This window comes from Pan paniscus, chromosome 10 (genome assembly GCF_029289425.2).
Source record: "Pan paniscus chromosome 10, NHGRI_mPanPan1-v2.0_pri, whole genome shotgun sequence".
In the NCBI taxonomy this organism is placed as follows: Eukaryota; Metazoa; Chordata; class Mammalia; order Primates; family Hominidae; genus Pan; species Pan paniscus.
This window is the reverse complement of record NC_073259.2, coordinates 125,370,896-125,386,693: the sequence shown is the minus strand read 5'-3', so window position 1 is coordinate 125,386,693 and position 15,798 is coordinate 125,370,896. Positions and strand designations below refer to the sequence as shown.

Here is a 15,798-nt window from a genome sequence, read left to right as displayed (position 1 = left end):
TCCCAGAGATCGTGTGGCATGCAAGACTCTCTTCCTTCATGTTCCTGGCGTTGCAGGATGACCACCACCCCTAATGCCACCTCCCTCCTACTACAATGCCAGGAGCACCTCCACCTGCATCCTTGTAACAACCAAAACTACCTCCACAAATTACCAAATGGCCTCCTAGGGGCTGAAATAAGGACCTCTTTAGGCATCAGTGTCCCAAGTTAGGAATTGGAATCCCAGAGCTAGAATGTTCTTCGGGGTCACTCTTGTGACGGGCAGTCCTGGCTTGATTCAAGCCGCTTAGAGCACACGGCTGCCTGGAAAATGCTCATCCTCCCGGTGACCTCTCCATCCAGGCTGCATGTCAGGGTGGGCATCAGCACTGGCATCCTGGATGCTGGGTGAAGTCACTGGCCCAAGAAAACCCACTGACTTGGGTGACAGTGAAGCCCACCAGTCCCAGAGCCCCAGATCCAGGACACACACGCCAGTCGGGGAGCCAGGCTGAGGTGGAAGCCATCACTGCTTCTCAGAAGTGCCTTGTCTCTCCTGCTCTGTTGTCCCCATTTTCTTTCTTTCTTTCCTCTTGGAAACAGGCTTAATCTCCTACCACATCTCTTCCATTCCCCCATGGGATGTCCCTGTAGTTTCAGGATGGTGGCACTTACGTGGGACGAGAAGCGATGTTTACTCTAAAGACAGTCTTATCCCTTCATCCCAGGAGGAAGGTGGCTCCAGCAGGCAGTGGCAGCAATACGAGGGGGTTTGGGGAAGGCAGATAGTGAATCCCAAAGTTTCAGCACCTTCTGTACTTGGGAGCAGTCACTTTATTTATTTATTTATTTATTTATTTAGAGACAGAGTCTTGCTCTGTAGCCCAGGCTGGAGTGCAGTGGTGCCATGACGGCTCACTGCCATCTCTACCTCCTGGGCTCAAGTGATCCTCCCACCTCAGCTCCCCAAGTAACTGAGACCATGCCCAGCTAATTTTTTTATATTTTTTGTAGAAACAGGGTTTCATCATGTTGCCCAGGCTGGTCTCAAACTCCTAGCCTCAAATTATCCGCCTGCCTCAGCCTCCCGAAGTGCTGGGATTACAGGCGTGAGCCACCGTGCCTGGCTGGAGCGGTCACTTTAAAATGCTGCGTGTAAGAGAATATCCAGGTTACTCAGCTTGCTGCCCTGAAGGAGGGTTCCAAAGAGGCCAAGGTCCCCGATCCAGTGTCCATCTGGACCAGCAGGTCAGCCTCGCCCTGCTCTGATAACCCCTCCCTCTTGTAGAGCACTTGGTTACTTACAAAGTCTCTTCACAATAGTTGTCAACCTCTTCCGAGAGTGTCTGAATTCTGCCCCGTAAGTAGGATGTGTAGTTTCAGCCTACTTTCATAGATGAGGGCGAGGCTCAGAGAGGTAAAAAACTTACCCAGGGTCACACAGCACTGGCCACAGGATGCTCTCCTGGTTCTACCTAGAAGCCTCATAGTGAGTGTCTAGAACTAAAGAGACAGGCCAGGTGTGGTGGCTCATGCCTGTACTCCCACATCTTGGAAGGCTGACGCAGGTGGATCACTTGAGGTCAGCCTGGCCAACATGGCGAAACCCCATCTCTGCTAAACATCAAAAAAAAAAATAAAAAATTAGCCAGACGTGGTGGTGCGTGCCTGTAGTCCCAGCTACTTGGGAGGCTGAGGCAGGAGAATCACTTGAACCTGGGAGGCAGAGGTTGCAGCGAGTTGAAATCGCCTCACTGCACTCCAGCCTGAGTGACAGAGTCAAACTCTGTCTCAAAATAAAATAAAATAAAATAAAAAATTAAACGGACACTAGGCAAGAGAATATGGCTGGAGGAACGGAAGTCAATTTCAACCCTAGAGAATCAGCTCAGTTGTCGGAGGCAGAGAAGAAAGCTCCTTCTGTGGCAAGCCTACGTTTTATAATTATTAGTCTGGTCAATCTCTATGGAGCACTAGAAGTGAGCCTGGCTCCATGCTACAGTCTCTATGTCAATTAATTGGTTTTCTCTGCACAGCACTTTGTTTTCCTGATGGCGAAACCAGGGCTCAGAGAGGTATGGTCACTTGTCCCAGATCACACAGCTAGCAAGTAGCAAAGCCAGGACTTGACCCCAAATTCATAGTCTTGGCCTCTACTGACTTTCTGGATTGCACTGTTGGCCACAGTGCACTTGGCTTCTAGCCATCACATTTTTTAGGACACTGGAATATTTTCTCAGAGTCTGAAAGGGAAACTGAGGCCTTGGGTGCCATCTACTAAAGAAAGTGCCCCTGGCCTGTTGTAGCGAATGCAGGTCACCCTGAGGGATGCCTGACATTGAGATGCCCAAGACCTAGCTTCATTCAAGCAACAGGAGGGACTCCCCCATTTATGGAAGGGCCCCTTCATTTGCTCTGTGGTCCTCATGCCCTTTCTTCTTCACTGCAACCTTGGTGGGCAGGCAGGCTTATCCCATGGCTCTTCCTCAGAATAAAAGGCTGGGTACCCACCTGACAACACGGCAGGGGCACAGATGGAGAGAGGGTGAAGGATGGGATGAAAAAGCCCATCCTTCATCCAAGGCTGGTTCCCACCCATGGTCTCACCATTTAAGCACCACATTCCATTCTTCTCTGAATCCCCATCATTTAGTTCCAAGCTTGACCCCAGGGTAGGCCTTAGAGGAGGGAGGGAGGGAGGCAAGGAAGAACGCATGAAAGAAGGAGGGAGGGAGGGAGGGAGTAAGGAGGGAAGCAAGGAAGGAGGGAAGGAGGGAAGCAAGGAAGGAGGGAAGGAGGGAAGGAGGAAGGGAGGGAAGGAGGGAAGGAGGAAGGGAGGGAAGGAAGGAAGGAAGAAAGGAAGGAGAGAGGGAAGGAAAGAGGGAAGGAAGTGGGGAGGGAAGGGAGGAAAGAGGGAAGGAGAGATGAAAGGAAAGGAGGGAAGGAAGGAAGGAAGAAAGGAAGCAGGGACGGAAGGAGGGAGGGAAGCAGGGAGGGAGGAAAGGAATGAGAGAGGGTAGGAAGGAAGAAAGGAAGGAGGGAGGGAAAGAAGAAAAGAGGGAAGCAGGGAGGGAGGGGAGGAGGGACAGGGAAGGAAGGAAAGAAGGAGAGAGGGAAGGAAGGAGGAAGGGAAGGAGGGAGGGAAGAAGGAGAGAGGAAAGGAAGGAAGGAGGGAAGGGAGAAAGGAAGGGAAGAAGGATGGAGGGAAAGCAGGAGTGAGGAAAGGGAGGAGGGAAGGAAGAAGGAAGGGAAAGAAGAGAGAACGAACGAGGGAGGGGAGGAGGGACAGAAGGAAGGAAGGAAGGAGGGAGGGAAGGAAGAAAGGAAAGAGGAAGGGAAAGGAAGGAGGGAAGGAAGGAGGGAGGAAGGGAAGGAAGGAGGGAAGGAAGAGGAGGGACAGAGGGAGGGAAGGAAGGAGGGAAGGAAGAAAGGAAAGAGGAAGGGAAAGGAGGGAGGGAAGGAAGGAGGGAGGAAGGGAAGGAAGGAAAGAGGGAGGGAAGGAAGGGGAGAGGGAAGAAAGGAGAGAAGGAAGGAAAAAAGGAAGGAGGGAGGGAAGGAAGGAAAAAGGGAAGGAAGGAAAAGGGGAAGGGAGGAGAGAGGGAGGGAAGGAAGAAGAGAGAAAGGGAGGGAGGGAGGGAAGGAAGGAGGGAAGGAAGGAGAGAAGGAGGGAAGGAAGGAGAGAAGGAGGGAAGGAAGGAGAGAGGGAGGGAAGGAAGGAGAAAGGGAGGGAAGGAAGGAAGGATTCTGTTCCCCCATGGCTTTCTCTACAGCAGGGAAGATGACTGGCTCGGTTTTTGCTTCGAGGACTCACGCTAGTTAGAATTCTCCATTAGAACTGACCTCAGCATGACCAATGGCAGTATTGATTCCAGGACTGCCTGAGTCAGAAGCACTCCTCCCAGACCACACTTGATGCATCTCAGAGCTTGGAATCCCTCTGCTGGGGCATATTTCAATTAAGGAACTAAGCCCAGTAACAGCCTTCAACCTGAATTTCCACCTTTTATTCTGATCTTGCCCACTTGAACGTAAGCAGCTCCCCATCCACCCTTCCTGGGGATTACTCTCACTTTGTACCCTCTCCCCATCTGTGTCCCTGCCGTCTTGCCAGGTGGGTACCCAGCCCTTTATTCTGAGGAAGAGCCATGGGATAAGCCTGCCCGCCCACCAAAAATGATGGGTAACCAGGGGGCTTCTCACCACCTTTCATGGAATGAATGTTCTATGAGCATCCATTCTGCCCCTGACACTGTACTCAGCCCTGGGAATTCCATGGTGAACCTCTGCCCTTGGAGAATCATATCAGAGATGAGAAATCAAAAATAAATAGGCCGGGTGCGGTGGCCCACGCCTGTAATCCCAGCACTTTGGGAGGCCGAGGCGGGTGGATCACCTGAGGTCAGGAGTTCGAGACCAGCCTGGCCAACATGGTGAAACCCCGTCTCTACTAAAAATACAAAAATCAGCCAGGTGTGGTGGCACACGCCTGTAATCCCAGCTACCCAGGAGGCTGAGGCAGGAGAATCGCTTGAACTCGGGAGGCAGAGGCTGCAGTGAGCCGAGACCGTGCCACCGTACTCCAGCCTGGGCAACAGAATGAGACTCCATCTCTAAATAAATAAATAAATACACACATGCAATCATCTTAGAGAGTGGTACATGCTGTGAAGGAAATAAAACAGTGATTTGAAGAAAAGGGGCTTGGGGTTTGGTAGAGCATTAGATAGGGGGGTCAGGAAGGGGCTTTCTGAAAAGCCAACATTTGTACTGAGGCCAGAAGATACCAACCATGTGACATCTAGGGAAGGGTGTTCCTAGCAGAAGACACAGCAGGAGCAAAGGCCCTGAGACAGGAACAGGGTTGGGACGTGCAAAGGACAGAAAGCTCAAGGGGCTTGAGCATAGTGAGTGGAGGGAGAGTGGTGGGCAGTGAGGCTGGACACATGGGTGGGCCCATCAACCACCCTACTGTCATCCCTGTCCCCGCCCCCATTCACTCATTGTATCAGCTTCCTATGGCTGCATGACAAATCACCCCACACTTGGTGGCTGAAAGCAATACACCTTTATTCCCTTATCATTCTGACGGTCTTAAGTCTGAAGTAGTCTCAGTGGGCTGATATCAAATCAAGGTATCAGCAGGACTGTGTTCTTTCCTGGAGGCTCTTGAAGAGAACTCATTTCCTTGCCTCTTCCAGGGTCTAAAGCTGCGTTCCTTGCATCCTTTAGCTTGTGGTCCCTTCCTCCATTTTCAAAGCCAGGAGCAGAGCATCTTGCTTCCGTGGTGACATCCCTTCTGTAGTCAGAGCTCCCTCTGTAGCCCTCTTATCAAGACACATGATTAAATTGAGGGCCCACGGAGATAACCCCAGGGAATCTGCTCATCACAAGATCTTTAACATCCCATCATATCTGCAGAGACCCTTTCTCCATCTAAGGAAACATATACAGGTTCAAGGGTTTAGGACCTGTGGGCTGTTATTCAGCCTACCACACTCATCTAACCAACACCATTGAGCAATGCTGTGGCCCGGCCCTGGGCTAACCAATGGCTGTCTCTGTTGCCATCCCTATGAGGTCTCACTGGACTAAGTCCACTGACCTTGCTTCTAGCCCCTCCTTCCACTTTACCTCTCACCAGCTACGTACTTTAGGAAAGCCCTTTGACTTCTTTGGGCATCAGTTTCCCCATCTTTACAAATGAGATGTGGACCAGGTGAGCCTTAAGGTTTCTCCTAGAACTAGTGTTCAGGTTCCTTGTGAGGGCCAGTGGCTGGCACGCTCATCACAGGCCAGGCCACACCTGGATCGTAGGAACTACCCCATTCCACCTCTCTGGAATATTCCTCCAAAGAGAGGAACTCAAAACATCCTTTTAGGGCAAGGGTTGCAAACAAGGTTGAGGACCACAGACAGTTTTCCCATGAGTTTTATTTGGCCTGCAGTTTTCTAGAAATGTGAATTTGCGGCAAAATCAAGTTTCCAACCTCTTAAAAAAAAATCCACAGAACTGTTAACACAGAATCTACATCTTCGTGAGGCAACCAGTGGCAGGAGCTGGGAAGGGGCCACTGCGGGGTCTCTCATCCTCCAGCATCCAAACAGCCCAGTCCACACATTGACCTCACTAGCCTGTCTTCTGCAGACATATGAGTTTGAGAATCCTGCCCAGCTTTGGTGATATTAGCAATTAAGTCACGATTGTGACAGAGCCCAAAGGCCCTCTCCTCACTTCCCAGCTGTGGCATTCATGGTAGAATTCCTCCTCTTGAAAGCATACTTTTGGCCAGGTGTGGGGGCTCACGCCTGTAATCCCAGCACTGGGAGGCCACGGCAGGAGGATTGCTTAAGCCAAGGAGTTTAAAACCAGCCTGGGCAACAACAGAGCAAGACCCCATCTCTACAAAAAAATTTTAAAAACTAGTCAGGGATGGTAGTGCATGCCTATAATCCCTGCTACTCAGGAAACTGAGACAGGAGGATCACTTGAGCCCAGAAGTTCGAGGCTGCATTGAGCTATGATCATGCCACTGTACTTTAGAGACCTTGTCTCTAAAAATAATAATAATAATAAAGCATACTTTTCTGTTTAACAAGAACTTCCCACTCCTCCCACTCCAAGCATGATGAAATCTAGAAGAAAAGCTTTGCAGGACCCCAGACCCAGCCTCCACAGCCTCCAAGGCTTCCTACTTTAACTCAGCTCCCAGCATTCCAGCCCAGGTGGAGGCAGAAACCAAGGCTGTTGGAGCGTGCAGGGCCAGGAGAAGCAGGAGTCAGAGAGAGTGGAGTGTCTGCTGAAAAATGTGGTCAGGGCCTCCTGCCAGCACCAGCTGCTCCTCGGCGGCCTCCTTGTCTGGTTGGCCGGAAAAGGCAGCAGCCCCCGCCTCCCTGTGCCCAGCACACAGGCTTGGCCCACCTGCTCCCCTCTCAGGTCCTCGGGGTCCATAAGTGGTCAGCAACAGGCCAATCGACCCACCTTCAAACTTCCTGGGGAATCAAGCCCAGGACCCCTTTTCCTTCCGTGCAAGAGGTCGGGGAACCTGGTTCTTAGGAAGCCTCAGTTGGAAGGATCTGGCAAAGATTCTCAGAAGGTTTAGAGATGCAAGAGCAACTTTTGGCTTGGGTATGATCATCCAGCTAGTGAAGTGGAAGAAAAAAAGGGTTTAGTTTTGCTCTTGCCAGAAAGCATAGAAAATGCTTGCCAGGAGGGAGGCAGAGCTCCACACCTGGCCTTACAGGAGGATGGGAGTGAAGAAAGGAAAGGAGAAAGGAAAGGCTGACATCTCTAACCCAGAAGGAACCTTGCTGCCTACTGCTAGAGCCTGGGCCAGAGAGTTCCCAGGGAAATGGGTCTCCCAGTGTGTCCATGGACCACCTGGGGTGCTTCTGATGATGCAGATGCTAGGGTTCCCTCCTAGACCCACTACTCAAACTCTCTAGGAGGAGAGCTCAGAAATCTGAGGGGTGTGTGTGTGTGTGTGACAGGGTCTGTTTCTGTCTCCCAGGCTGGAGTGCAGTGGCACAACCTTAGCTCACTGCAGTCTCAAACTCCTGGGCTCAAGTGATTATCCTGCCTCAGCCTCCCCAGTAGTTGGGACTATAGGCAGGTGCCACCACGCTCAGCTAATTTTTTTATTTTGTGTATAGACAGGATCTCACTTTGTTGCCCAGCCTGGTCTGGAACTCCTGGGCTCAAGCAAACTTCCCACCTCGGCCTCCTAAAGTGCTGGAATCACAGGCATGAGTCACCATGCCGGGCCAGGAATCTGAATTTTAGCAAGCCCCTCAGCTGATTTGGATGCACCCTGGAGTTTGAGAACCACCAAATGTGACCACCTGATAGCCCTGGCCACACTGGCCACCAGAATGCCAAGCTCACTGGGGGATGGCTTTTCCAGAGGGAGAAGGACACCTGAGAGGGGTGGGTGAGGGCCATTTAGTGAAGGCGAGCTCCTCAATTACATCTGGGAACAAGGGACAGCTGGTAAATAAGTCCTTGCAGATCCTTGGGTGAGCATAGAGCAAGGATGGGGAGGAACTTGGAAGCATTGCGTTGAGATGCTCAGCCACATCTAAACCACTGAGAGTGCCTCTCAATGGTTAGGAGTACAATTTTGCCTCCCAGGGGGCACTTTGCAATATCTGGAAGCATTTTTTTGGTTGTGACAACTTTGGGGATAGGGGTGCTACTGGCATCTAGTGTGCAGAGGCCAGGAATGCTGCTCAAACATCCTCCAATGCACAAGACAGTCCTGGCAACAAGAAATTATCAGGCCCAAAATACCAGTAGTGGGGAAGTAGAGAAACTCTGATCTAAACTAAGATTATTCCAGGCAGCTGGGCAAGACCAAGACTCATGAGCACTGTTAAAGGGGAGTTACCATCCAGACATCTCAGAAGTCAAAAGAGGCCCTGTCCATCTCCTTCTGTGAGCTCTCAATATATTTTTGGTGAATAAATAATAAAACAGGCCAGGCGCAGTGGCTCACACCTGTAATCCCAACGCTTTGGGAGGCCGAGGCGGATAGATCACTTGAGGTCAGGAGTTGGAGACCAGCCTGGCCAACATGGTGAAACCCTGTCTCTACTAAAAATACAAAAATTAGCAAGGCTTGGTGGTGCACGTCTGTAACCTCAGCTACTCAGGAGGCTGAGGCAGGAGAATTGCTTGAACCCAGGAGGCGGAGGTCGCAGTAAGCTGAGATCGTGCCACTGCACTCCAACCTGGGTGACAGAGTGAGACTCTGTCTCAATAAAATAATAATAATAAAAAAACAGAGTTACTAAATTTATATTTCACAGATGAGTATATTCAACACATCTACCACATTTGGAGAGAACATCTAACATCCAAGTTTGAGGTTCTTCTCAGATATGAGGTCTAACCAAATGCTGCCCTCCCAGAGGCCCCCCACATAAGCCCTATACACAGTGACTCTCAGCTGGGACAACAGTGAAGAGACATCTCATCTGCAAGCTCTTGTTGCCTGCTGTGTGACCTTTGACAAATTACCTAATCTCTCTGGGCATCCGTTTTCTTAGTTCTAAATGGAAATATACATCACTCATGTTTAGTTAGTGCCGATTATGTGCTAGGCATTTTACATGCATGATCTCATTAAATTCCCGTGACAGGTGGGACATGAAGTGGGCCGTCAAGGCTGAGTAGGAGTTGGCTCTCAGCAGAGGGAACATGAAAGAGCAACCTGGGGAGCTTAAGTATAAAGGTAAGGGTGGACGTGGTGTGCTCCTTGGGAAGAGGGAGGAGTCAAGAGATCAGGGCCAAGAATGATAGGAGGTAGGAGTCTGCAAGGGTAGTAGAGAATTATCGAATTCCTGGGCTCTGTGAACAAGACATGGCAGCTCAGAAAGTATCTGAGTGTAGACTTCCCCACGTGTGCCCCAGCCCCCAGCAAAGATGCCCCCTGGTTGGAGCCACGTGTGCCTTCAATTCCCAGTCTTTGGAGACATTAATAGGTTTCCAGCGGCTGCACTGTCTGACAATATAGCCTTAAGCCACATGTGGCTCTTTAAATTTAAATCAATCCAAGTTAAATAAAATTTAAAATTTAGTTCCTCCATGACAATAACCACATTTCAAATGCTCAATTGCCACATGTGTCTAGTGGCTATAACATGGGATTGTGCAGATATGAGACATTTCCATCATCACAGGAAGTTCTACTAGACAGGGATGACTTAGAGGAATAGTCAGTGTTCTACACAGAGCTAGAAGTTTCTTTCTCTGTTTCCTTCTGATACTCCATAAGCAGTAAGACTGACAGCAGGTGCCACACTGCTAAGTATTATAAGCTTTACCTCCTTTAATCATTGCAGATATTATTGACCCTATTTAACAGATGAGTAAACTGAGTGTGAGACATGAAGTGTCCAAAGTTGCACAGTTTATAACCAGCAAAGCCAGGACTTGAACCCAGTTCCACCCAATCCACAGCCACATCCTTAACCAGCATGCTACACTGCTCCTGCAACCCCAGCAAACAGGTGGATCCAGGTTGAACAGACTTGTGGCAATAAGCCAGATATTTCCCTCAGACCTGGTTATCACTGACAGATTGTGGGCTGAGAATCGAACTAAATCTCCTTCTGATTTTGCTTCTGGGTGAAGGGAAGCAAAATAGTTCAACCTAGATGTTTCTCATGGTCCCATATTAAAAATATCCTTCCTGGGTGGATCACTCGAGGCCAGGAGTTCAAGACCAGGCTGGTCAACATGGTGAAATCCTGTCTCTACTAAAAATAAAAAATTTTTTAAAAATTAGCTGGGTGTGGTGGTGTGTACCTATAATCCCAGCTACTAGGGAGGCTGAGGCAGGAGAATCACTTGAACCTGGGAGGTGGAGGTTACAGTGAGCCAAGATCACGCCACTGCACTCCAACCTGGGAGACAGAGCAAGACTATCTAAAAAAAAATAAATAATAAAAATTTTATGTGCTCATCACACAGGACTCCAAAATTAAGTTTTTGTTGGCAAAACACTTCAACTGCATTATTTAAACAAAAGTCTTAATGGATTTTTTTTAAAAAAAGAATGATGGTAAAAGAAACTCTCTCTGCAAATTCAAATTCACATAAGACGAACCATGTGATCATTTCCAAGTTGCCTAGGTAATTTTGCTTATAATTTTTGTAAATTGGCTGCACTTAGCAGGAGATGTTGGGTTACTTGCTCTGTAGCCTCTGGCTTAGAATAAGCATCCTAACCAGTTTTTCCTACCTCTGTTTTAAAAAAGGAAGGATCTCCTGTAATCCCAGCACTTTGGGAGGCCAAGGCAGGTGGATCGCCTGAGGTCAGGAGCTCGAGACCAGCCTGGCCAACATGGTGAAACCCCATCTCTACTAAAAATACAAAAATTAGCTGGGCGTGGTGGTGTGCGCCTGTAGTCCCAGCTGTGTGGGAGGTTGAGGCAGGAGAATCACTTGAACCTGGGAGGCAGAGGTTGCAGTGAGCCGAGATCACCCCACTGCACTCCCGCCTGGGTGATAAAGCAAGACTCCGTTCAAAAAATAAAAAAGGAAGGATCTTGGCAGCCCATCAGTCACACCTAGTTTCAAATCCCAGCTGTACTATATGCTTACGGTGGGACCTTGGGAAACTTACATAACCCCTCTGGGTTCAGTTTTGTCATGTGTAAAATGGGGGCTTTTTTTTTTTTTTTTTTTTTGAGACGGAGTCTCGCTCTGTCGCCCAGGCTGGAGTGCAGTGGCGCGATCTCGGCTCACTGCAAGCTCCGCCTCCCGGGTTCACGCCATTCTCCTGCCTCAGCCTCCCGAGTAGCTGGGACTACAGGCGCCCGCTACCACGCCCGGCTAATTTTTTTGTATTTTTAGTAGAGACGGGGTTTCACCGTGTTAGCCAGGATGGTCTCGATCTCCTGACCTCGTGATCCGCCCGCCTCGGCCTCCCAAAGTGCTGGGATTACAGGCGTGAGCCACCGCGCCCGGCCAAAATGGGGGCTTTTAATGTCTGTTGAAATTAAATGAAATAACTTCTGTGCAAGTACCCAGAATATTATAGAGGCTCCAAATGCATTAACCTCCTCCCTTCTCTGCTGAATCCTCATTTATGGTCATGTGATATAGGATCAGTAGTTTCAGAGCTGAAAGGGAACTGAGTGACATTTAGAGCAGCACTCTCAACAGACCATACTTCTGTTTATGATCATGTAGGTAGCCGTTGACTTGGGAAATGCCTGTAATCAAGAGCCACTCTGGGTATGTTTTGGTGACATTTTAAAGGGTAAAACAGAATGTTCCCTCTGATGAATGCAAACCTCTCCAGGCAGAAAAGCGGAAGTGGTTTTGATGTGGGCCACAGGGACGGCGTGGAACACTGCAGGCAGGGGATCTGGGTGGCTCAGAGGGAGCCGCTGGAGGGGTCACTGGGGATCGTGCTCTCAGAGCTTGGACTGTGGCTTCTGATTCATCCCAGGTGACTGTCATTGTACAAGATTGGGGGATGGGGGAGTCCCCTAAGCTAGGAACATAGAACAGAGGGCAAGACAAGGGCCAGTCTTAATGCCTGGGACCCAAACCAAGATGAGCCACAGGGCAAGCTGCATTGCCCAGTTAGGGAACAGACAGAGGCCATGGTCAGAGTCAAATTGGATAGGGGAGCCAAAAGGAGAAAGGCTGTTGGGAAGTAGAAGGGCAGTATTCAGAGAGTAGAAGGACTCAGAGAGTGAGACAGGTCTGATGAGGCCATCTGGATTTTGGTGCCAACTCCTATCTCCATCTTAGAGGGTGGCCAGCCTGTGGAACCTAGCTGAGATCACCTCATCCTGAGCCCGTTAGAGTTCAGGGACAGGAAGCCAGGAAAACTTAGTGGGTAAGAAGTTGGATTCTGGCCGGGCATGGTGGCTCATACCTGTAATCCCAGCACTTTGGGAGGCCGAGGCAAGAGGATCACTTGAGTTTGGGAGTTTGAGACCAGCTTGCACAACACAGTGAGACCCTGTCTCTACAAAAAACTTAAAACATTGCCAGGCAGGGTGGTGCGCGCCTGTAGTCCCAGCTACTGGAGAGGCAGAGGTGGGAGGATCGCTCGAGCCTAGGAGGTCAAGGCTGCAGTGAGCTATGATTGCACCACTGCACTCCAGCCTGGGTAACAGGGCGAGACTGTCTCCAAAAAAAGTCAGGCTCTAGCATCCAGAACAAGCCTGGGTTTGAATCCACCATCACTAGCGTGTGACTTAGGCTAGTGACTTAGTCACTCTAAACTATAGTTTCCTCGTGTAATGATGATTGTGAGGATGATGCTGGTGGTCGTGAAGATGCTGGTGTGGTCCTGATGCCGAGGAGGAGGAAGAAGATGGTGATAATGGTGATGCTGCTAATGAAGGTGATGGCACTGATCATGAAGATTAGGATATGATGAGGTTGAGGATGATAATGATGAGGGTGATTATGGTGATGATGATGGTGATGGTGATTATGGTGGAGGCTGATGAGGAAAGTTAGATGATGATGATTACAATAATCATGATGGTAACAATGAGAATGATGGTGGCTATGGTGATGATTGTGGTAGTGGTGGTGATAAAGATGATGGTGAAGGTGGTGGTGATGATGATGATGATGATAGTGACAGCCCCTACTTTAGAATGGATGTGATGAGTGGGCTGGAATACTAGGCTTTGCCACTGTGTGACCTTGAGCAACTTAGCTTCTCTGTCTCCCTTACCCCATCCATAAAATGGTGATTAACAATCATTCCTGGACAGGTTCAGTGGCTCACGCCTGTAATCTCAGCACTTTGGGAGGCTGGGGTGGGAGGACCACTTGAACCAAGGAGTTCGAGACCAGCCTGGGCAACACAGTGAGACCCTATCTGTACAGAAAATAAAAAAAAAAAATTAGGCAGACATGGTGGTACGCCCTTGTAGTCCCAGCTACTCGGGAGGCTGAGGCAGGAGGATCACTTGAGCCCAGGAGATCAAGGCTGCAGAGAGTTGTGATTGTGCCACTGTATTCCAGCTGGGATGACAGGACAAGGCTGGGGGAAAAAATGAAAAACAGTCATTCCTGCCTCAAAGGGTTGTCACAAGAGTTAAATGCACTAAAACACATGGCCAGGCATGGTGGCTCACGCCTGTAATCCCAGCACTTTGGGAAGCTGAGGCAGGGGCATCGCTTGAGCCCAGGAGTTAGAGATCAGCCTGGCCAACACAGGGAGAACTCGTGTCTAATATAAATAAAATAATATTTTTTAAAAACCCACATGTAAAGTCCTTGGCACATAGTAAGTGCTTAATAAATGCTATCTCTCCTTATTAATAGGATTATTATTTTTGTCATTATGTTCCCTTTATTTTCCGAATCATTCTGTTTGTCCTGAGCTGCTATTGTGCAAAGCCGAAAGTCTTAGCCAGGGTCAGAATAACTTACTACCCAAAGCCCACAGGACCTCTCTATCCTTCCTACCTCCTACTTTTTCCACTGGTAGGTGTCATGAGCAGTAAGTTGTCCAGGGGTTCATGGTACATGGAGTATTACTAGGAAACAGGCCTCCTGTGTTCCCAGATCCATGGAATGAAGAAGGGAGAAGGACAAGCAAAATCCTTCTCCTTGCCATCCTGAAATGATGTCCACAAAGATAGGGATACATCAGCTGTCAAGGTCACCTTGGATGAGCTCCCTTTGTGATTGACACCCAGAGCTGCCTTCCCACATGTCACTATCGGTCTTTATGAAGCAGCAGGATGGGTACCCAAAGTTCGCTGGCTCATATGGAATTATGTGAGTGAGCCACTGAGGTTCTGTACAGACTCAGGACTTCCAGATCAAAGCAACCAGCAGTCCCTCCTGATGTCCCCTTCCTCACCTGCCCCACCTTGCCTTTCAGAGATTTGGACGGCAAGTCACACAAACCTCTGCCCCTCGCCGTGGAGAATGACCGAGTCTTCAATGACCTATGGGGGAAGGGCAATGTGCCTGTCGTCCTCAACAACCCATATTCAGAGAAGGAGCAGGTAAGTGCTTGATGCCAAGCTGGTACCACTGCCTCCCACGCCTTCTCGACCCCCTCCCAGGTGGGAAGCTGACGGGAGGGAAGCTAAATCCTACACTGTGTCATGATGGAAATCAGCCGCCGTGGCTGGAGAGCTTGGGAGGCCTAGGCCAGGAGTGCTTATCCTCGGATGTGGATCTCGACTTTGTTTTTGTGTGGTTTGGTATTGTTTGTGAGCTTGCCGTTTTTCACATTTTAATTCTGTTTCTTCTGGGAAAGGCATTCACATGATTCCAAATTTAAAAGATATAAAAGATACATGGTAGCTGGTCATAGTGCCTCATGCCTGTAACCCCAGCATTTTGGGAGGCCAAGGCGGAGGATAGCTTGAGGTCCAGAGTTCAAGACCAGCCTGACCAACATGGTGAAACCCCATCTCTACAAAAAATACAAAAATTAGCCTGGCATGGTGGCGGGCACCTGTAGTCCCAGCTACTCAGGAGGCTGAGGCAGGAGAATGGCGTGAACCTGGGAGGCAGAACTTGTAGAGAGCCGAGATTGCACCACTGCACTCCAGCCTGGGCGACAGTGCAAGACTCCATCTCAAAAAAAAAGACAACCAGCCTGGGCTACATAGTGAGACCCTATCTCTATTGAAAAAAAAAAATTTTTTTTTTAATTAGTGAAGCATAATGGCATATACCTGTAGTTCCTAGCTACTCAGGCTACTGAGGCAGGAGGATTACTTGAGGACAGGAGTTCAAGGCTGCAGTGAGCTGTGATATAGCACCTCTGCACTCTAGCCTGAGTGACAGAGTGAGACCCTGTCTCTAAAAAAATATTGAAATAAATAAGCAAAAAGATATATGATGAAAAGCTCTATCTGTTCCTAATCCCAGTCACAGAGTTTTCCTCCCCAGAGTCAAGCAATATTAATGGTTTTTGTGTGTTCTTTTAGCCGTGTTTTATGCATTGACAAACACACACATTATTTTTGAATATTTTTACACAAATAAGAGCACATTACACATGTTGTTTTATATCTCGCTTTTTCACTTATTAACATATCTTAGAGATTAGTCCCCATTAGTGGGTAAAGAGGATCTTGGTTCCTTTTTTATAGCCATATAATATTTCATTGTGTGATCATCCTGTAATTTATTGTATCAGTCCTTCATAATGAACCATTGTCAATATTTTGCTATGACAGTGCTGTGGTGAGTGACCTTGTGCCCATACCTTATTTGGCACATGGGCAGGCTTATCAATAGAATAAGTTCCTAAAGGCCAGGCATGGCGGCTCACGCCTGTAATCCAACACTTTGGAAGGCCGAGGCAGGAGG

General features: G+C 49.0%; 1 protein-coding gene across 3 annotated transcripts in view; it reads left to right on the top strand.

Moving 5' to 3' along the window:
- Positions 1-15,798, top strand: part of NOS1 (nitric oxide synthase 1) — a 154,423-nt gene that overhangs the window by 36,584 nt on the left and 102,041 nt on the right. For all 3 annotated transcript variants that reach the window (XM_034934607.4, XM_034934608.3, XM_063593705.1), the window contains exon 3: positions 14,351-14,477. In XM_034934607.4, the coding sequence (XP_034790498.2) occupies positions 14,351-14,477 (127 nt within the window). The remainder of the gene's footprint in view (positions 1-14,350; positions 14,478-15,798) is intronic.